At 43.1% G+C, this 23,065-nt stretch overlaps 1 protein-coding gene across 1 annotated transcript in view; it reads left to right on the top strand.

Annotated features, from left to right (window-relative positions):
- Positions 1-5,350: 5,350 nt before the first annotated feature.
- PDZD2 (PDZ domain containing 2) overlaps positions 5,351-23,065 on the top strand; it is a gene marked incomplete at its 5' end in the record, with an annotated part of 247,607 nt that continues 229,892 nt past the window's right edge. The window contains one exon of the mRNA XM_082623156.1: positions 5,351-5,826. Coding sequence (XP_082479282.1) covers positions 5,351-5,826 — 476 coding nt within the window. The remainder of the gene's footprint in view (positions 5,827-23,065) is intronic.

Here is a 23,065-nt window from a genome sequence, read left to right as displayed (position 1 = left end):
ACTGTGAGACCTCAGGCCAATTATTTAGCCTCTCTGTTTCTGTTATTTTTTCTGAGCCTTTAAAAAGTGCATACTAACAGTATATCTCCCTGCAGTATTCTTGTGACAATTAAATAAGGGAATCGATGGAAAGTGCCCTTTTTTTTTTTTTGTGGTACGTGGGCCTCTCATTGCTGTGGCCTCTCCCGTTGCGGAGCACAGGCTCTGGACACGCAAGCTCAGTGGCCATGGCTCACGGGCCCAGCCGCTCTGCGGCATGTGTGATCCTCCCGGACCGGGGCACGAACCTGTGTCCCCTGCATCGGCAGGCGGACTCTCAACCACTGCGCCACCAGGGAAGCCCGGAAAGTGCTCATTTAGAACAGTGTCTGACACGTGGTTATACTCAGAAAACATTAGCCATTCGCCAGTGTTGGTAAAATGGGGGCAGATGCTCTTGTTTTATAAGGTGGTTATGGGGATTGGAGGGAGAATGAATGAGACAGTGAGGAAGCAGCCGGCACAGGGGGAGGTTTCCCCTCACTCCCTCCTTGTAGCCACGCTCTCCTTGTCCTCTCTTACCTCTTCAGGCAGCTGAGCAGGCTCTGACCTCAGGGTCTTTGCACTTGCTGTCCCCTTGGCTGAGAACAGACTTCCCAAAGATATTCTCTCACCTTCATCTCTCGCTTTATTCAGGTCTCTTCCCAGAGGGGCCTTTCCTAATCCCCTCCTACACCCAGCCCTCTTTGTCCTCTGATGCTACCCTAATTCTCTTCACAGTGCTAATCACCATCGGATGTTACCATATTTTATGTTTACTAATGCACCCTCATCAGATCACAGGCTTCATGAGGCTCTGTAGGAACGTTGTCTGTTTTGTTCAGGGCCCAGCCCGTGATGGGCACTCAGTGAACATCTGTGGAATAAACCAGTAGTAAATATTTAAGCAACATTGGTTTCCTTTTAAAATGTGAGCATTTTCTAAAAGTCAAGAGAGGAGTCCTAGCCAGGAGGAAGGAAGATTAGATGGAGGTTGAGGAATTTGAACTTAGCAGCGGTTCAAATAGGAGAACATATAGAATCCAGGACAGTTGGAAGCGGGAGTTAGTACAATAAGACAGTGCAGTGTAACCGGATTTTGAGGCAAGATCTGGATAAGCCAGGAGACCTGCCAGGTTCAGGATTTAGCCTTGGATTTCAGGTGACTCTGAGTCTGTGACTTTGGGCAGATGATTGGTTTCACTTAGTTCACTGTTTCTCTCCTTTTTTTTTTTTTTCATTATTGTCCCCCTCCTCTTACCCCTTAAATTCTAACACAAGAAATTAAATACTAAGGAATAAGTGTTTGTCAGGTGGGATTGAGCTTTGCAAGGGAGGTGGGGCATTAACCATTATAATATCTAAGTTTTGTGGGTAATGTCACCCTGCTGAAAAAACAGGGCTTAGCTAAAAGGGGATCTAAGAACTTTGGTCGATTCTAACACCACATGAGTAAATTACCTCGGGGACAGAATCATTTATTTTTGATGTTAAGGCTGTCAGCTTCAAGTTACTCAAAATTAATTTAAATTATCATGGTTGTTTGCTTGAGATAGGAAGCTAATTGGAGAATTATGTATGGTAGACAAAAGTGAACTGTACCATTGCAGCAGACCGCCATGTCCACAAATTCTACTCCCTGTTGAAATGGATTGATCTTCAGGATGAGAAATTTTTAGACCTTTACACACATCATCCATGGAGGGATGTTGTTATTTGTAACCATTTTCAGACTTCTGTGTCTTCTCTGGGTCAACATTCTGTTCACTGGAATAGTTGGTATTGGAATGTTTCATGGGATATTGTGGAAGAACCACACTTTTCACAGTAGTATTGTAAGATTGTGTGTCTTACATATGCCTTGAGTCATCTCAGAATGTTGCAGTGTATGGGAATGCTTCTACTTCCTTTATTTATAGAAAATCGCAGAAAAGGAGTTGATCAAATAGGGGGCTAGAAAGATTACTGGAAAATTCCTAATTACAGGTATGGAATTGACAAGTTATGTAGCCTATGAACACCTTAATAAGACTAAATCTCTTTGAGGGTGTCTGTACACTTGAAATAATTTCTCCTTTTCTGAAAACTCCTTCTCTGCCCTCACCACATTCAGGGCCAGAGGGTGGGCTCCCAGCAGCCATATTGATACCTCATGACCCTGCCCCCTTGGCGATAACCAATTAGACTACTGATAGACAAATGATCCAGTCTGAGCCAATTGGCTTTGCTCACCTCCAATGTATTCATTAAAAAGTTTTGAGCTGTGCAGAAAACAACTCAAGGTAAAGTTTAAAGGGGTATTTTTTGTTTTTAGTTTTGTTTTGCTTTACCTTTTCTCTTTCTCTTTTTTTTAAATTTAAGAAGTTAAAATTTTCAAATGTAATGTATTATAAGAATTGATAGGGTCTTTCAGATTGAGGTGGGAGGGCAGTACAACCCCATCTAGGATGGGTGAAACCCCGGATGCTGTGGGGAAGCTAGAGCATTCTCTCTCCCCAGGCTTGCCCCTCTGCCTTCTACCAATCATCTTTATTTTATTGCTTGGCAGGATGACTTTCTTTGCTCTTCAGTTCACAGAGCAGGTAGAATATTGCCATCCAGGGGTCCTATTTCAAAAGTTATAGTTCCTGCCACACCCTGGAGACTAGATCCCTTCTCTCAAGGTCTCTCCATTCTCAGAGAAGAAGTCTGTTCCAGATTGCATGAGATGCTCAGCCTGGGGCCCATCAACAGGGGCTGGGGACTTATGTGAATGTGGCTGCCAGGAATGTGCCTTCATTAATTCTGTTAAGAGGGTGGTCATAGACTTGTTACCCACTAATTTCCGTTTATTTATGCATCTCCCACTAAGCTTTGAATGACTTCAAGACAAGGAATTTGCCTTTTTGATAGTATATTTTCAGTGCCAAGTTCAAGGTCTGGTTCTTAATAGATGTTCAATAATACATGTTGCTTAAATATAAGTTGACATTGGGGAAAAAATTCTCTACCACTCTTAAGTTTGGTTCTCTTCAATCAGACTTATTTAATGAATACCTTACCCAAGATGTTTACTCTGTTTTCATATGTATGGAATCACCTGAACTGTGAGTAACACCTTGAATCACCATCAAAATTTTAATTTTAAACCACCTTTAAAAAATTGTTTTAGGGACTTCCCTGGCAGTCCAGTGGTTAAGACTCTGTGCTCCACTGCAGGGGGCATGGATTCTATCCCTGGTCTGGGAACTAAGATCCCGCATGCTGCAAAGAGCGGCCAAAAGAAAAAAATTGTTTTAAATTATTGAGTCTACAAGGTGACAGACACTGTGCTGAGGTAGGGAATGTATTGATGAACTAGACATTGCCACTATATTTGAGAACCTCTCTGTGGAGTATTAGAGAACTTAGAGATCATTTAGCTTAACTTTCTCATTTTACAGATGAGGAAACAGAGACTCAATAAGAGTTGTTAGGCCTGATGGAAAACGTTTTGACTTATTCATAAGATTTTAATACGTCTGTGTGGAGTTACTTTTCAGTGAAAGGTGTTACGTATTTTGGCCAAAGGAGACATTCAATTTTTGTCCATGTGTGGATTATCTTTTCTTTGATCTTGCCTTTCTTTTTGATAGGCACATGATTATGTAGATGATATTTGCTACGCTTTTGGTTTATTTGGAACCAATTAATAGCTGGCACTCAAGTTCTTTGGAAACTCACAACTTAACTCTATCGGAAATTTCTTTACGGTTACTGAGTGTTAGTATTTATTATTGATGTGGCTTCCGACACCTCTCCCATTTATTATTATTCCTTGTTAAATCACTTCCTGAGAAGGCTCGAGAATGTTTTCCATCTTTGATGGCACAGTTTATATTGACTTTCTCTGGGTGAAAGTGAAGTTCTGAGAAGAGACTGAAAGGAGTCATTCTTCTGTGTTTACAGAGGATGGAGGTGAAAATCTCTTTGGTGGAGAAGGAGAGTTGGCCATGGAATTCAATTAACCTATCGCCGAGGGGGGATGGATTGTATGCCGGGCGCTGTGCATGTTCAGTGGGAGGGGATCACTGCCGCCCCCGCTGGGGAGCCGCACCTGCCGCAGACATGTGCAGCCTGGGGTGTGCATGGCTGTGTGAGCAGTGTGTCCAGGGCAAGCCAAGGAGTGGCCAGGGCTGCTCCCCCAGAAGCTTGGAGAAACATCTCTCTGCAGGAGATGGCTTTTGGGTTGGCCTAAGTGTAGGCTGGTTTCAACAGTTTACCAAAGAAAAAGAAGCAAGGCGACTAAAGCTATAGGCTGTAAAGGGACATGATACCCTCTGAGTCTACATGATAAAGCCAGGACCCTCGGCTAAACTTAGGACTGGCGGTGGTCTAGGGAGAGCCTGCATCTCTCTGCAGGGTTGACCAGCTCTTCTGCTCTCGGTAGCTCTGTGAGAGCAGAGTTCTGGAATGGGGAGACCTCCTGTGCATGCACTTGGGCTGATCAAGGCAAATGGACATAGACTTGAACTTCCTAGGAATGTGAGTTCTTAAATATGTCCAGAACCCCTCTACAACCTTCCAGGGAGTCTTGTCACACAGAGCCTCCTGGTTGGATGTGAGTTTGATGGGGGTCGTCCTGGCAAAAGCCGTCTCGTTTCCCTGCTGATCGGGGAAACTTCCTGGGGAAGGTCAGCATTCCGGAGGTTTCTTGTCTGAGGGGAGGGTGTGTGTGCGTGCGTGTGTATCTGTGTATCTTTGTATCTGTGTGTCTATATGTGCATCTGTTTATCTGTGTATAACTGTGTGTGCGCATCTGTGTATGAGTGTGTGTGTGTACATGTGTGTGTGCACAGGGTGGAGGGAACAAAGCTGTGGAATGGGGAGGGGCATTAGGTTCCTGACTCAAAAAGCAAACACAGTCCTTCTGTAATACTCTCTTGCCATGCATGCTGTGTCAGAAGGCTCATTGTTGTGACAAGAATTTTTTGTTTTTCCTCTTCCAGGTGTGAACGAGTCCAGGGGAGGTAACCCTGTCGCTGCTGGTGGAACACCTCATTTGCAGGTCCTTTGCACGGGCCCCGCTGTGAAGTGAACCAAGCACGGACCAGTCAGACACTTCCTTCCTTCCCTCATTGACACTCTGGGCCCAGCGATTGTTCCACTGTTGTTCTAATTGTGTCCCATCCTCCTCTTGCCAAAGCAAACAGCCAGAACTAGCGTAGGTGTTCCTTAGGCTTGTCTGCCAGCCTGAACATGAACACAGGCAAAGCTGAGGACAGCCCGCGTTCCCGTGGGACGTGGGGCCCCGCAGGGCCCAGCCCCCAGGAGTAGGTCCTCTCATGATGTTGGCGTCTGGGAGTCGCCAACCATGCCCATCACCCAGGACAATGCTGGGCTGCACCTGCCCCTCCTCTACCAGTGGCTGCAGAACAGCCTGCGGGAGGGTGGGGCCGGGCCGGAGCAGCGCCTCTGCCAGGCGGCCATCCGGAAGCTGCAGGAGTACATCCAGCTGAACTTTGCTGTGGATGAGAGTGTGGTCCCACCTGACCACAGCCCCCCGGGGATGGAGATCTGTACTGTGTACCTCGCCAAGGAGCTGGGGGACGCAGAGACTGTGGGCCTCAGTTTTGGGAACATCCCTGTTTTTGGGGACTATGGAGAAAAGCGCAGAGGGGGCAAGAAAAGGAAAACCCACCAGGGCCCCGTGCTGGATGTGGGCTGCATCTGGGTGACAGAGCTGAGGAAGAACAGCCCGGCAGGGAAGAGTGGGAAAGTCCGACTGCGGGATGAGATCCTCTCCCTGAATGGGCAGCTGATGGTCGGAGTTGATGTCACTGGGGCCAGGTGAGTGGGGAGTGCCAGCTGGCGCAGGGGCAGGATGCAGAACCCTTGTGGTTTGCTTATGCCTGATGCTGGGATCGGCAGCTGCTGAGGGTTGTGAGTCCTACTGTGGTGATGAGCCAGTGGCATTTATCTTACAGAGGGAAAATACACACTCTAAGTTGAAGTTTTTTGGAATTTTTATGTTTCTTTTTTTGCTTCCTTATCTCTTAGAAGACTCAGGCTCAAAGTTTCTCCTTTTTCCTTGAAACTTGAGTTAGAAAGAAGAGAAACAGTACATGATAGGAGTATGAGGAATGTCACATTGAGTTAAACCCTCTTTTCCATTCAACCTAGCATCTCACCTCTAATCAGAGCAACAAAGATTAGGTCCTGGTTATGTTTCCTTCTGCCTGTCCCATATCACCTTTGTCACAGACTCACAGTCCAGAAGACCCTTGAGATGCTTAGAAATGTCTTTAGACCATCCCCCACCCCACCAGTTTCCCCATCCTGGAAGATCCATTTGGATCTTATCTGAATGAACATATTTCTGTTTTCTACCCATGTGACAACCTACCATGGCAGTAAGTTACGATTGGACTGTTCTGTTGTTTTCTGGGTGAGTTAGGGTCTCTAAGACCACTCTCAGCTTCAGTGATTTACTCCGGGAACTCACAGAGCTCAGAAAAGCTATTATACTCATGGTTACAGTTTATCACAATGAAAGGAATCAGATTATCAGCAAAGGTAAAGAGTGCATAGAGTAGAGTCCAGGAGAGACCAGGAACACGCTTCCAGTTGTCCTCTCCTAGCAGAGCTGTACAGAAGCACTCAATTCTCTCAACAATGATGTGTGACAACACTTAATGGAGTATTGTTAACTAGGGGAGTTTGCCCAAGCCTTGGTGTCCAGGGTTTTTATTGGGGATTGGTCACACAAGCACTCCATGCCTGTGTAGCTGACCTTAGTTACTAAGTATCCAGTCCTTCCAGAGGCCAAACTAGTAACACATGGCCCAAAGCCACCATCATAGATCACATTATTAGCATAACCTATCTGGTGTGGCCCAAGGCCCCAGGTATACAAAGACTCTCTCATCAGGCAGGATATTTCAAGAGCTTAGATGTTACCTCCCAGGAGCAATGCACAGGTATTGAATACCCCAAACCTGCCAAGTTAATCCATTATGGCACACCAGGGTTTTAATGATGGGTATATATGAAAGAGACAGGAAGAGAGAAGTTTGAAGATATTCTGAGATGCGTAAGTTTTGTCAAGCCTTCATGGGCTCCTGTGAGGATGTCTCCTATATCCCAGAAGGAGAGAATCATAGAGAGAAGGGCACCTTGGAAATCATGGTGACCTTTTGATGGGGGATACATCTAACCCGAGAAGACCTTGAAGAGAGAAGAACAGTGCAAAAATACCTTGACTTCAATCTTTTCCTTTCCTTCCGTCTCCTATCAGAGCTTCCCATCAATGGGAATCAGCCAGGGGCAAGGGATCCCACTGATGTCATTCATATGTGTGAGCCTCCTGGGGCAAAAGGGCAGGGTAGAAAAGGGTGGAGAGTGGATATGGGGCGGGGGGTCAAACAAGAAGTCATTAGGCACATGCACTATGGTCTGAGTTTAAATGAGCCAGTTCATGGAAAGGACATAGCACAGGGCTGGCTGGTTGATGTGAGTAATTACTCAGTAGACACTTTCACCAGTATTCCCTTTGGGTTGCCTCTTGGACTGATGGGATGCTCTTGGCTAATGGCTGAGTGCCTAACTGGCAGTTACTGGGAGATAACTGCTTATTTTCAAGGAGTGATGTTGCAGATAAATGTTTTTATTTGGGATTAGAGATTGCTCTTAGCAAAGAAGCAATGCTGACCACCATAGCACTCAAGATGCTACAAGGACTTGATAAGGTGACTCTAGTCCCTGGTGGTGGGTTCCTTAGGATTGGAAGTGGGGATCACTCTGAGGCAGCCCTTTCAAAGCTACTCTTGGATGTCCTCATCATGTGCAGCTGTCTGATTTGAAGGGAGTGGGTTTGGATGGAGAGGTAGGAGGAGGAGCATGGAGGGCACATCCAGCAGGAGAGTGCTGTGGTCAGGAGCTGCAGCTCTGAAGCCAGACAACCGGGGCTGCCTCCCCAGGTTTCCCCACTTACCAGCTGGTCGACCATCCCTCTCAGACTCTGATTTCCCATCTGTGAAATAAGAACAAGTATCTATTGATACCAATGACTGACTGATGAAATAATGCACATGTAGGGCTTAGTACTACGTCTAGCACAATCAATAGTGCTCAACAAAAGCATCAGGATGACTATTGTACATGGAGAGTGTTTTGGAAGACTGGGAGTTTCTTATCCAGGACATTGGTGGGGTCTTTAGGACGTTGGAGAAAGTCTTCCCATACTTGGGAAATGTTCAGGTAGCTCTTCTGTTGTGCTGCTTAAGGCTGTGGAGTCTTTAAGAGACAAAGTTTTCTGTCCCAGGCTCTGAAAGTATATCTGGCCCTGGAATAAGATGGTTTTACAGCTACAGGGGAGGATTCCTTGGTGATTTTAATTTACTCGTTGGAGCCAGTGATAGGATGGTGCCCATTTTGCAAAGAAAGAAGATACAGAAGAATAGAAAGGTGATGGGCCCAGGGTCATGAGAAGATGGAACACAGCACTAGACTCTTTCATGGAAGCTCTGAGGAAGGAGCAAGTATGATGTGATGGAAGAAGCAGTAGGTCTGAGCCTGGGATTCTAGGTTCTCTCCACAGGTCTTCTGGAAACTAGCTTTGAGACCCTGGGTAAGTGTGTCAGGATAGTGGAGTGGGGGTGGGAAGGAGGTTCGCCGCCTTTGCTAACATATTAGGAGACATCTATGAAACATTTCACTTGGGCCACCTGAGCTGGTGTTTTGGTTCCAGAAGCCCACAGAGGTGAAGTGGTGTTCCCGTGATGCCCGGCCAGGGATCACTGGCAGAGCCGACTCTCATTCTCCCTCTGCTGACTCCCAGCTGGATACCCGACCCAGTGCACCACTCCACCTAGTGTGGTCAGGAAGAAACATTCAGGCAGGTGTGGCCAGTTGGCATCTGGGCTGAAATAGCTGAAGATGAGGAGCTTGGGGAACGGAAGTAGGAAAAAGGTCAAGGAACAGGCCTGTGGGTGTTCTAAAATGTGCCTGGGATTTGTTTGAATCAAGTATGGTAAGACCTGCAGACAGGGAAATGACTGTCATGAAGGAAGAAGTTTATGCTCACAGATCCCTAGAAACAGGGGGCACAGCAGACTGTGCAGGGCCACAGGGGGAAGCACCAGCGTTGGTCAGGAGGCAGAGTGGGGAGAGGGGAAAGCAAGGCCCAAAGCCTTTACTGAGGGGTTCAAGGGATGGATTGGGCGAGGCATGGTAGGTACGCTGAGTAATCCTAGGATAGGATAGTTTGAGTAATTTTGGCAGGCTCTGAGCTATAGGGGTGGTCTCTAGTTGTCCAGTACCTGACCCCAGGTGATTTAGACAGGGGAGTATGGGCTTGATGTGTGAGAGTTTGATAAAGAAGACAGCTGGGGTGTGGGCTGGTTGGTTAGTATAGCAAAAGCACATTCCCAGGGAAATTGTTTGCTATATCTAGGAATTAGCTGGCCCCAGGGTGGTTAGGGGGAGGGGACGGGGGAGGCAGTCTCTCCAGGATCAAGGCCCCAAATGCCAGAGCATCAAGAATACAGAAGCTAAGGAAACAGTTAATGTACGGGGCTTCTAGGAATTTTCCACGGCTAAGGAAGTAAATCCTCCAAACATAACTTTTCTACTAGTGAATAGTCATGGCTCTGAACTTCCCTTCTCTGATGGGGCTATTGTGTGTGTGCTGGATGATGGAGGGCCAGGTAAGGGAAGGTCTACCCAGAACCCCTCAGATGTAGGGGTAGGAGAAGGAGAAGGCCAAGACCCTCTGCTTGGTCTTCAAGACAGTATGAAAGTGAATCATGTAATGAGGCAAGGGCTCCTGGAGTCCTGACTTCCCAACACCCATAACAACCAGCAAGTTCACAAGACAGCAGAGAAAGAGACAAGGTTGATTTTTCAAGATTCACTCCTTAGTTCTCTGGCATAATTATAAGAAATGCTGTTTATTGAGCAGTTGCTACCATAGGGACACTCTGCCACCCACTGTGATTTAATACATACCACAACTTTATAAAGGACAGCTTTAGATGAGAACCTTGACCACAGAGAGGCCATGTAACTTGTCCAAGGTCACCTAAGAAAGCGAGAACCAAATGTGAACTGGGGTCTAGCTGCCACCACATTCTGTGTTCCTAACTTCTGTGCTGTACTACCTCAAATCTGCACCAGAGTTGTACTTTGGTCCTTGTCACCTTTACTTGTAAGCAACGGATTTCAGGTGTCAGTACACTAACTTCCCTCCCCCCGCCCCCCCACCGACACAATAAGTCATCCACAGTATCACTTGGAATTATAATAGGGGGCACTCTTTTGGGCAGTCCATTCTGTTCCTTCTCTTGAGTTTGATTTAGAATTCAAAACTCCCTTAGATGATGTTATGGGGTGAATCGTATGTCCCACCCCCAAATTCACACGTTGAAGTCCTAACCCCCCAGAACCTCAGAATGTGGCCTTATTTGGAAATAGGGTCATTGCGGATGTAATTAGTTAAGATGAGGTCGTATGGGAGTAAGGTGGGCCCCGATCTAATAGGACTAGTGTCCTTATAGAAAGGGCAGATCTGGGGATAGACATGCACAGAGAATGCCATGTGAAGGTTGGCATCATGCTGCCACAAGCCAATGAATTACAAGAAGCTAAGAGAGGGACCTGGAACAGATATTTCTCCAGTACTCTGATCTTGGACTTTGAGCATCCAGAACTATACGACACATTTCTGTTGCTTAGGCCACTTGGTTTGTGGTACTTTATTTTGACAGCTCTAGCAAACTAATGTACATGATATTTTGACCCTGTCACCTATGGCTAGTCAGTTATTCAGACAATTTCCTCCCTGACAAAGTCACTCTGGAAACTTTAGAGCACTGTGGATGTTTTCGGAAGAGAACACTCTGAAGATCGCATGTGTGCTAAGCATGGGGGAAGCAGGTGCCAAATGTAGAAGATGAGGTCATGGTTGGCTTATTTTAAAAATTTGTTTAGGGTCAGTTTGGAAAGTTCATCCCTGGGGGAAGAACAGAGAATTCACAGCCATGGGTTTGACACCCTTCTGCACCCCAGAACCGGTTCCAAATCTTAACCTGTGACTGTCCCAAAATTGCAGATCCCTTTCTGCTTTTTCCCTGACTGACAGTCACGAGGTCAGCAGTTTGCTTCCAGCATCCCCAAGTAGCACTGGGAACCCCTTATTCTTTTGAGTGGTAACAGCATCATCGCAGAGTGTACTTCTAGAAAACTTTCTGAGACGGCGAGGGATACCAGTATCGTTTGATGTCACATGCCCCATCTGTCAGGCGTACCTGGTAACACAGGGAGGAAAGTTTTTGTCTGCGACTCTATCAGACCTACTCTGGGGAAGATGAGATTTTCTGGAATGTTCTGTATATGTCTTTTTGGCGACCGGAGAACTGGGAAGGTTTTTTAGATTATTTCCTACAAGGAATACTTTGTAACCCCGTTCCCTCCCTCCCTCCCGCCGCTAGCTTTCTATAAGTAAAACAGATCTGTTCCCTGCGGACAGATTGTTCCAAATTGGTACCAAAATGTGGAATTAATTAAAACACAACCCACACACCAAAACAAAAACAAGTAACCTTTTCTGAAAAGTAAAAGGGCCCATGTTCCACTTAAAATGTATTTTTCAGGATGTGAACCTCAAGTGGACTTTTTTGTACATTAATACATATGAGCAGGACACAGAGCAAAGAACAGGGTCCTCGGAGAGGTGGACCTGGCTTCCAGCCCCGCTTATTGGCTGTGAGGTAAGGTTACCTCAGCCATGGGAGGTTGATGCTTTCCCCAACAGGGTCATTTAGTGGATGAGATAAGATGATTTATTTAATGGACTGAATAGGCCTCTGGCACATGGTAGATGTTCAGTCAAAGGTAGCTTTTAACACCCTTCCTGGTTGGCCTCAGGCGACCTGACCCCAGGGCGCAGCATGAACCGAGAAAAAACCTTTGAGTTTGAGGGTCAGAGAAGAGCCTAAAACTCTGGCAGTTTGCTCAGCAGGAAAGGGCGTAATCTTCAGCCCAGAAACCGGGGTGATATTCAAATACTGAGCGACCTGTGTGGCGTGGGTACCAGCCTGTAGAGAAGGATGCAATTGCATCCTGGTGCCCCCCCACCCCGAGCCAGACTGCACCTTTGATTTACTGGGGTGTGAGATATGTATGTGGTCCCAGGAGAGGGGCCAGGGTGCTGGGCTGGCAGGAGGACCTGGGGAGCTCAGGGCGATTGGCCAGCTGGTACAGGGGCGTTACTACTGGGCGAACTAGCTGAATATCAGCCCTGGCCAGAGGTAACCTTCAGCACAGTACTAACTGCATGTAAAATTAAATTTAGAGTTGTTACAAACTCAGACACTGGTTACCCATGGCAACCCTGAGTTCTCTCTAGGTTATAGCAGATTTTAAACAGAGTGTCAGGAGGCTGCTAGAAGGTGTTACTTGGAGAAATGACTGCAGGTAGTGATGTAGGAGATTGCAGGAAGGAAGAACTGCCAATTATAGCTTTATAATATAGTCTCTGGGGACATTACGAACGAGGGTACTGCTTACCTGAATACTGTGCCCAGAGGCACCAGTACTCTATTCAGGACTGTATATATAGTAAGAGGTAGTCATCATGATGACCTAGAACATTCAGGAAAGGTTAAATTATATTCAGTTTTCGATTTAAGAAGCCAGAGAGGCGTGTAATATACTTCGGAAAGATTCCATTACAGAAGGTTAAAAGGAAAACAAATTTCAGCATTTAAAATTCAATTATCTGGAAAAGTCGTCACGTGGAACAGCCCATTGCCCAAGGATGCGGCGTCAGTGGAGCATTACAGGACCTTACATTCGTGCCCACTTCATTGTTCTCAGCCTGCTTTCCCCACATGCTATTGCATTTTATGTCTTGTTTTCTGGAAGGTAGCCCAGAGTTCATCCAACTCCTATTTTATCATCGTACCAAGGAGGAAACTGAGGCTCCAGGAGGTGGTTTCCTGGGGTCAAGAATCTTCTTAAGAGAAGAGCAAGGACCAGAATTCAGGGCCTCTGGCTCAAATTCTAGACCTTTTTCTTCAACACTACGAACAGTAACCAATGAAATTAGAAAAAAAATTTTTGCACTTTACTGTTGACTGTAAGAAACAAATAGAAAATCAAGTTTTTCTACATATTTCGACATCCATTCTCAACATGGATGGTAGTTACATCTAGACCCTTCCTTCTCAACAAGAGTTTAACTTGTAGCAGCTTCGTAAATGTGTAACTGATGACCCTTGGACGGAACTTTCCCTCAGGTCTTCCAAGCACTTTCCGGGCAAGGCTGTAGACCATCTTCTGCCATCGCCTGCCCTCTTGTGGTTGGAGTCGAGCATTTTAGTCAAGCTTCTGATTCATTCAGCTGTGTGGGTTTCTCACCTGTGGGGTTAGGATGATGTTTTCAGCCTTCAGAGCTCTCTCTAGAATGGGAACATCTGCGCCATCCCTCAGCAGAAAGGGACTCAGGTGTCATCCCTCTCCTCTTTGGTACCTGGTATCTTCGTGCTGCCCCCAGGAGGTGCCCCATCCCTGTTCCCCCCATGGCATCCCCTCCTAACACTCACAGCCCCAGTCCCCTACAAGTAGGTAAGTAGCTGATCTGATAAGCCCACTGGTGCTTAGCTCTTGGCGACAGATGGTGGGGGGACGTTGTCCTTCCCCAGCCCAGCTTAAGCCTCCTGGAATCAGGAAGCCTCAGGGAAGGGTGAGTAGTAGGGCAATGTCAAACACTCCGCCAGCCAATGGGGTGGATTTCTTTAGAAACCTAGCATCTTTGGCGAGCCCTCGATTACAGCCTGCAGGCAACTCCAGGGCAGCTTTTCAAGGTCTCTTTGTTCTTGTGAGGGAAAAGATTACATTAAAGGAGCCACTTTTCTCTTTCTGACTTACTTCACTCTGTATGACAGACTCTAGGTCTATCCACCTCATTACAAATAGCTCAAATATATGGAATTTAAGAAAAAAGTATGTAATGAAGAACCTAGGGGTAAAACAGGAATAAAAACACAGACCTAGTTGAGAATGGACGTGAGGATATGGGGAGGGGGAAGGGTAAGCTGTGACAAAGCGAGAGAGTGGCATGGACATATATACACTACCAAACGTAAGGTAGATAGCTAGTGGGAAGCAGCCGCAAAGCACAAGGAGATCAGCTCCGTGCTCTGTGACCGCCTGGAGGGGTGAGATAGGGAGGGTGGGAGGGAGGGAGACGCAAGAGGGAAGGGATGTGGGAACAGATGTATATGTATAACTGATTCATTTTGTTATAAAGCAGAAACTAACACACCATTGTAAAGCAATTATGCTTCAATAAAGTTGTAAAAAAAAAGAAAGATGCAAAATCAGGAAGCTGAAAGCTAAAGATTTAAAAAAAAAAAAAAAAGGAGCCACTTTTCATGATTTAAAAGTGGGTGCGGTTGCAGAGCTCCATCCAGAGATGCTCTTTCATTTCATCCCAGTGACCTGCTTCTCCTGGTACCCCCATCAGAGCCACTGCTGGGGGACTGACTTTAGCCATGGGAGATGGAAAACCCAAATCTCCCACTGGAGACACTCGCTTTGAAACTTTTAGCATTATTTTTGAGAATTGTTGTAACTGTAAACCATAAAGAGGAAAAAAGGATTAGATCATCTCAGTGTGATTATAGTCCTACCAGCCTGACTTCATACCCTTCTCTCTCTGGGCATTCCTGGGCCATATTCAAGAATTTTGACTTCTACTTCATTTTTACGTCCAGGTATTAAATAAGTGATAAGCATTTTTATTCTCTCATTTTGAGCACCAGATGCCCTCAAGAGTTTTTCTTTTCCAAAAGGTCATTGTCCAAACTTCAGCACCTGTTTCGATCCTTGTTCCTCTCTAGTCTTCTGGCGTGGAGGCAGGTAACCATGTGGCCTGGCTTCGCCGTTCCTAATTAACCTGTTTGCCAAGCACAGAGGTTCGGAGACTTGAACTCCTGTCTTTTGGTGTTGGACTATGGGTTGCTGCCTTCTCCTGCATGGGAATAAAATCTGATATTTTCAGGACCCGTGTGTGTGTGTGTGTGTGTGTGTGTGTGTATCTTCTGTGCAATTTATAATAAACATGGGTTTTCAACAGTTACATAGATTTCTTCATGGGCTTCTTTTTTGATATACGATCTTCCTCCAAAGATTTTGAGGGTATGAGTTTAAGTTATATTATTTTAAATAAATGGTCGTGGAGAAGTGGCTTCTAGTGGCATTTTGGATGACTGGGCTTTCCAGTGTTGAAATGGACAGAGCAACCCCCAGGTTGAGTATCCAGGTCCTTTGTACCCCTGAGCCACAGACACCTGGATACAGGGGCATCAGCGGTGGTCTAATAGCTGATTCATCCCCATGTTATCTCATTCAGGGTTCTTTCTTCCCCAGAGAAAGGATGATTCTATCATTTACAATGTCTCTTGGGCTTAAGTTTAGCCACTGGGGAGGTGGGGGAGGGAAAGGGAGGACTGAGCTATTTCCAAGGCTGAAGTGCATATTTGTCCTGCCCTTAAGCTGAACTTGAAGGTTAGACCATTTAAATGGAGCTAGGATTTATTAAGAAACTTTTGACCTTTGGGCTCACAGATATATTTTCACAAATGTCCCTGAAGGAGGTCTGAACTGTTGTCAGGGGAAGAGGAAGTAGGTGTCCTTCTTAAAACTTCAAGCTCCATTAAATACAGGTCTCTGTCAAATTGCATGACAAGTCTTGAGGGTTTTCCCTGACTCAAGGGTTTTATTTAGTCCAGATGTCCATTCCCATGAGGTTCCTGTCTGACCCAGCAGAATAGGCAGAGAGGACTTTAATGGCAGTCACCAGAAATGGTTCTTGCTTGAGAATGTTCGTCATCCAAGTGGGATGAGAAGAAGATCCATGGGGTGAGGGAAAAAAATTATTAACATCTCAAGATATATTTTTATCTTAAAAAAATAAGAAATTGAGCTTGGCTAATATTTTAGGTATGGATTGACACTGGCATCCTTATTCAGTCTGTATGTCAGAGGATCCCATGTCCTGTGTGGTATGTGACGTGTCCTGAGGGAAGAAGAGGTGATCCACAAAGGTCCTTTCACCGATTTATTCACTTTTTTTTTTTTTTTTTTTTTTGCGATACGCGGGCCTCTCACTGCTGTGGCCTCTCCCATTGCGGAGCACAGGCTCCGGACGCGCAGGCTCAGCGGCCATGGCTCACGGGCCCAGCCGGTCCGCGGCATGTGGGATCTTCCCGGACCGGGGCACGAACCTGTGTCCCCTGCATCGGCAGGCGGACTCTCAACCACTGCGCCACCAGGGAAGCCCGATTAATTCACTTTTGACTCATTTCAAGGAAATATAGTTTTTGTAGGCTCACTCAGTGAAGTATGCTTATGAATTAAAGTACGTATTTTGTAGGATTTAAATGAACTTTACCAAATGAACAGATACACTAAAATTCTTGAGGGGAAAAAAAGAGGATTAAAAATAATTAATGCAGGGGACTTCCCTGGCGGTCCAGTGGTTAAGACTCCCCACTTCCACTGCAGGGGGCATGGGTTCGATCCCCGGTCAGGGAACTAAGATCCCACATGCTGCGGCACAGTGCAGCCAAAAAAAAAAAAAAAAAAAAAAGATGATAAAAATAATTAATGCAGGTGTAAGCAAACCATAAGAAAATGGCTGGGTTGACCCTTTTCTTACCACTGGTATGTGCTCAACCACATTATAAGGTAAACTGATGACAATCTATTCAGAGTGACAAGAAGTCGGACAAAAAATTAAAATTCAAAGCTATCAAGAGATTATGTGAAATACAAATTTTCAGCCTCTATTATTAAAGAAAAACCTCACCATAAGCATAGACTGTACTTGAGATAATCCCTAATGATGGTAGGAGGTCATGATAATTAACAAGATATTTAAAATCTAAATATCCACCACATGAATACAAATAGTGTTAAATGTTTTAGCCATGTTTAAAATTATGCAATACTAAATCTAGTCCAGAATTTTAGTAAACTGAATATTTTACGAGCCTATTTGGAATTTCTTTTTACTTAATGGCTTAAGGCAAAATGTCACATGCCATTAGGAAAACCCTCATTCTCACTGATACGGTAAAAATAGCTAAAATAATACATAGAAGACAATATAGCTACAAAATAAAATGCCTGATTTCATCAGCAAATTCTACTAAAAGGTACACAGAAGCATTGCTGAAGTTTTACAGAAACAGTATGCCATGTGGCTGTTTGCTGTATGGTTTGAGAAAAGTACGGCTGTTTCTCACATGTTCCAAATAAGGGTATTTGCTTGGTTCTGCTTCACTAGTGCAATAGGACACCTACTTATGCATGAGTCACTAAAGAAAAGAGGTACCAGAAAGGATATATTTTCAAAAGGCAGTGACTTCGTTAGTTAAAATAATGCTTTATGGGGAAATTATATAAGGTAACAGCTGCTTTGATTAGAATTTTAAATTCAGGGTAAGGTTATAAAAATAGGTCAGAACATGAAACTGATTCACTGCATTGGTCCTAGAAAAGTTGATACAGCCAAGAAGCTAAAGACAGAGGTGCCCAAAATGCTAAAGAATGTCATCAATATGGTTAATTTTGTAAAAATAAGACTTTTAAAATTAGTAGAATTTTTACTCTTCTCTGTAATAAGATGGGGAATGACCATGGAAATGTTTTACTCTGTAGGGGTCTGATGTTTATCTTGAGGCAATGCATTTAGAGTAATCCAACTTAAAGATGGCTGTGCAGTTTTTTTCTTCTACAAAAAAGACAGTTGTTTCAAATTTACCCACTTTATCTATGAAGAAGTGGTTCTCAATGGCCTGCTTCCTGGAGGCTATTTTTTTAAAAACGTTTATTGGAGGGTATATAGTTGCTTTACAATGCTGTGTTAGTTTCTGCTGTACAGCAACGTGAATCAATTATACGTATACATATATCCCCTATTTTTTAGATTTCCTTCCCATGTAGGTCACCACAGAGCACTGAGTAAAGTTCCCTGTGCTATACAGTAGGTTCTCAAGGTGATCTATTTTATACATAGTAGTGTATATATATCAGTCCTAATCTCCCAATTCATCCCACCCCCTACTTCCCCTCCTTGGTATCCATGAGTTTGTTCTATACATCTGTGTCTCTATTTCGGCTTTGCAAGTAAGTTCATTTGTACCATTTTTCTAGATTCCACATATTACACGATATTTGTTGTTCTCCTTCTGACTTACTTTACTCTGTATGACAGTCTGTAGGTCTATTCACATCATCCATATCAAATGGCCCTATTTTCTTCCTTTTTATGGCTGAGTAATAGTCTATTGTATATATGTACCACATTTTCTTTATCCATTCCTCTGTTGATGGACACTTAGGTTGTTTCCATGTCCTGGCTATTGTAAATAGTGCTGCAGTGAACATTGGGGTGCATGTATCTTTTTGAATTATGGTTTTCTCTGAGTATATGCCCAGGAGTTGGAATGCTGGGTCATATGTTAGTTCTATTTTTAGTTTTTTGAGGAACCTCCTACTGTTCTCCATAGTGGCTGTATCAATTTTCATTCCCACCAACAGTGTAGGAGGGTTCCCTTTTCTCCACATTTACTGTTTGTAGATTGTTTTTGGTGGTGGCCATTCTGACTAGTGTGAGGTGATACCTCATTGCAGTTTTGATTTGCATTTCTCTAATAATTAGTGATGTTGAGCACTAATTATTAGTGCCTCATGTGCCTCTTGGCCATCTGTATGTCTTTTTGGAGAAATGTCTATTTAGATCTTCCTCCCATTTTTTGACTGGGTTATTTGTTTTTTTGACATTGAACTGCATGAGCTGTTTGTATATTTTGACGATCAATTCCTTGTCATTTGCTTTGTTTGCAAATATTTTCTCCCATTCTGAGGGTTGTCTTTTCATTTTGTTTACGGTTTCCTTTGCTGTTCAAAAGCTTTTAAGTTTCATTAGATCTCATTTGTTTATTTTTCTTTTAACTTTCATTACTCTAAGAGGTGGATCAAAAAAGATCTTTCTGCAATTTATGTCAAAGAGTGTTCTGACTATGCTTTCCTCTAAGAGTTTTATACTGTCTGACCTTACATTTAGGTCTTTGATCCATTTTGAGTTTATTTTTGTGTATGGTGTTAGGGAGTGTTCTAATTTCATTCTTTTACATGTAGCTGTCCAGTTTTCCCAGAATTGCTTATTGAAGAGACTGTCTTTTCTCCATTGTATATTCTTCCCTCCTTTGTCATAGATTAGCTGACCATAGGTGCGTGGGTTTATCTCTGGGCTTTCTATCCTGTTCCATTGATCTATATTTCTGTTTTTGTGCCAGTACCATACTGTCCTGATTCCTGTAGCTTTGTGCTATAGTCTGAAGTCAGGGAGCCTGATTCCTCCAGTTCCATTTTTCTTTCTCAAGACTGCTTTGGCTATTCGGGGTCTTTTGTATTTCCATACAAATTGTAAAATTTTTTGTTCTAATTCTGTGAAAAATGCCATTGGTAATTTGATAGGGATTGCACTGAATCTGTAGATTGCTTTGGGTAGGATAGTCATTTTCACCATATTGATTCTTCTGATCCAAGCACATGATATATATCTCCATCTGTTTGTGTTGTCTTTGATTTCTTTCTTCAGTATCTTATAGTTTTCTGAGTACAGGTCTTTCACCTTCTTAGGTAGGTTTATTCCTAGGTATTTTATTCTTTTTGTTGCAATGGTAAATGGGATTGTTTCCTTAATTTTTTTTTCTAATCTTTCCTTGTTAGTGTATAGGAATGCAAGGGATTTCTGTGTATTAATTTTGTATCCTGCAACTTTACCAAATTCATTGATAGCTCTAGTAGTTTTCTGGTAGCATCTTTCAGATTTTCTATATATAGTATCATGTCATCTGCAAACAGTGACAGTTTTACTTCTTTTCCAATTTGTATTCCTTTTATTTATTTTTCTTCCCTGATTGCAGTGGCTAGGACTTCCAAAACTGTGTAGAATAATAGTGGTGAGAGTGGACATCCTTGTCTTTTTCCTGATCTTAGAGGAAATGCTTTCAGTTTTTCACCATTGAGAAGATGTTTGCTGTGAGTTTGTCATATATGGCATTATGTTGAAGTAGGTTCCCTCTATGCCCACTTTCTGGAGAGTTTTTATCATAAATGGGCATTGAATTTGTCAAAAGCTTTTTCTGCTTCTATTGAGATGGTCATATGGCTTTTATTCTTCAATTTGTTAATATGGTGTATCACATTGATTGATTTGCTTGTATTAAAGAATCCTTGCATCACTGGGATAAATCCCACTTGATCATGGCATATGATCCTTTTAATGTGTTGTTGGAGTCTGTTTGCTAGTATTTTGTTGAGGATTTTTGTGTCTGTGCTCATCAGTGATATTGGCTTGTAATTTTCTTTCTTGTGACATCTTTGTCTGGTTTTGGTATGAGGGTGATGGTGGCCTCATAGAATGAGCTTGGGAGTGTTCCTTCTGTGATTTTTTGGAAGGGGTTGAGAAGAATAGGTGTTAGCTCTTCTCTAAATGTCTGACAGAATTTGCCTGTGAAGCCATATGGTCCTGGACTTTTGTTTGTTGAAAGATTTTTAATTACAGTTTCAATTTCATTACTTGTGATTGGTCTGTTCATATTTTCTGTTTCTTCCTGGTTCAGTCTTGGCAGGTTGTGCATTTCTAAGAATTTGTCCATTTCTTCCAGGTTGTCCATTTTATTGGCATATAGTTGTTTGTAGTATTCTCTTATGATGCTTTGTATTTCTGTGGTGTCCATTGTAACTTCTCCTTTTTCATTTCTAATTTTATTGATTTGAGCCCTCTCCCTTTTTTCTTGATGAGGCTAGCTAGAGGTTTATCAATTTTGTTTATCTTCTCAAAAAACAAGCTTTTAGTTTCATTGATCTTTCCTGTTGTTTTCTTCATTTCTATTTCATTTATTTCTGCTCTGATCTTTATGATTTCTTTCCTTCTACTAGCTTTGGGTTTTGTTTGTTCTTCTTTCTTTAGTTGCTTTAGGTATAAGTTTAGGTTATTTATTTGAGATTTTTTTTTGTTTCTTGAGGTTAGATTGTACTGCTATAAACTTGCATATTAGAACTGTTTTTGCTGTGTCCTATAGGTTTTGAGTCATTGTGTTTCCATTGTCATTTGTTTCTTGGTATTTTTTGATTTCCTCTTTGATTTCTTCAGTGTTCCATTGGTTAGTTTGTAGCATATTGTTTGGCCTCCATGTGTTTGTATTTTTTACAGTTTTTTCCTGTAATTGAGTTCTTTATTTTTTGAATTAATTAATTAATTAATTAAATTTTTTTTTTTTTGGCTGCATTGGGTCTTTGTTGCTGCACGTGGGATTTCTCTAGTTGCAGCAAGTGGGGGCTGCTCTTCATCGTGGTGACCAGCCTTCTCATTGTGGTGGCTTCTCTTGTTGCAGAGCATGGGCTCTAGGTGCGTGGGCTTCAGTAGTTGTGGCACGTGGGCTCAGTAGTTATGGCTTGTGGGGTCTAGAGTGCAGGCTCAGTAGTTGTGGCACACAGGCTTAGTTGCTCCACGGCATGTGGAATCTTCCCAGACCAGGGCTCAAACCCATGTCCCCTGCATTAGCAGGTGGATTCTTAACCACTGCAGCACTAGGGAAGTCGCTGTAATTGATTTCTAATCTCATAGCACTGTGGTCGGAAAAGAAGCTTGATACAATTTCAGTTTTCTTAAATTTACCAAGGCTTGATTTGTGACCCAAGCTGTGGTCTATCCTGGAGAATGTTCCATGTGCACTTGAGAAGAAAGTATATTCTGCTGCTTTTGGATAGAATGTCTTATAAATATCAATTAATTCTATCTGGTCTAATGTGTCATTTAAGGCTTGTGTTTCCTTATTAATTTTCTGTCTGGATGATCTGTCCATTGGTGTAATTAGAGTGTTAAAGTCCCCCACTATTATTGTGTTACTGTCTATTTCCCCTTTTATGGCTGTTAGCATTTGCCTTGCATGAACATTTACAATTGTTATATCTTCTTCTTGGATTGATCCCTTGATAACTGTGTAGTTTCCTTCCTTGTCTCTCATAACAGTCTTTATTTTAAAGTCCATTTTGTCTGATATGAGTATTGGTACTCCAGCTTTCTTTTGATTTCCATTTGCATGGAATACCTTTTTCCATCCCCTCACTTTCAGTCTGTATGTGTCCCTAGGTCTGAAATGGGTCTCTTGTAGATAGCATATATATGGGTCTTGTTTTTGTGTCCATTCAACCAGTCTGTGTCTTTTGGTTGGAGCATTTAATCCATTTACATTTAAGGTAATTATCAATATGTATGTTCCTATTGCCATTTTCTTAATTGTTTTGGGTTTGTTTTTATAGGTCTTTTTTCTTCCCTTCCTCTTTTATTTCTCTTGTACTTCTTGCCTAGAGAAGTTCCTTGAGCAATTATTGTAAAGCTGGTTTGGTGATGGTGAATTCTCTTAGCTTTTGCTTGTCTGTAAAGCTTTTGATTTCTTCATCGAATCTGAATGGGAGCCTTGCTGGGTAGGTTATTCTTGGTTATAGGTTTTTCCCTTTCATCACTTTAAATATATCTTGCATCTCCCTTCAGGGCCTGCAGAGTTTCTGCTGAAAAATCAGCTGATAACCTTATGGGGATTCCCTTGTGTGTTATTTGTTGCTTTTCCCTTGCTGCTTTTAATATTTTTTCTTTGTAGTTAATTTATGTTCATTTGATTAATATATGTCTCAGTGTGTTCCTCCTTGGGTTTATCCTGTATGGGACTCTCTCTGCTTCTTGGACATAGGTGACTATTTCCTTTCCCATATTCGGGAAGTTTTCGACTATGAGCTCTTCAAATATTTTTTTCAAATTAGGCCCTTTCTCTTTTTCTTCTTTTTTTGGACCCCTATAATTCAAATGTTGGTGCATTTAATGTTGTCCCAGAGGCCTCTGTGACTGTCCTCATTTCTTTTCATTCTTTTTTCTTTATTCTGTTCCATGGCAGAGGTCACTTACCCGTTCTTATGCCTCAGTTATTCTGCTGTTGATTCCTTCTAGTGTATT

The sequence above is a fragment of the Mesoplodon mirus genome (assembly GCF_964341445.2).
Source record: "Mesoplodon mirus genome assembly, chromosome: 5".
NCBI classification, from domain to species: domain Eukaryota; kingdom Metazoa; phylum Chordata; class Mammalia; order Artiodactyla; family Ziphiidae; genus Mesoplodon; species Mesoplodon mirus.
Note: the sequence above shows the minus strand (reverse complement) of the source record. Positions and strands in the feature narration are given on the sequence as shown.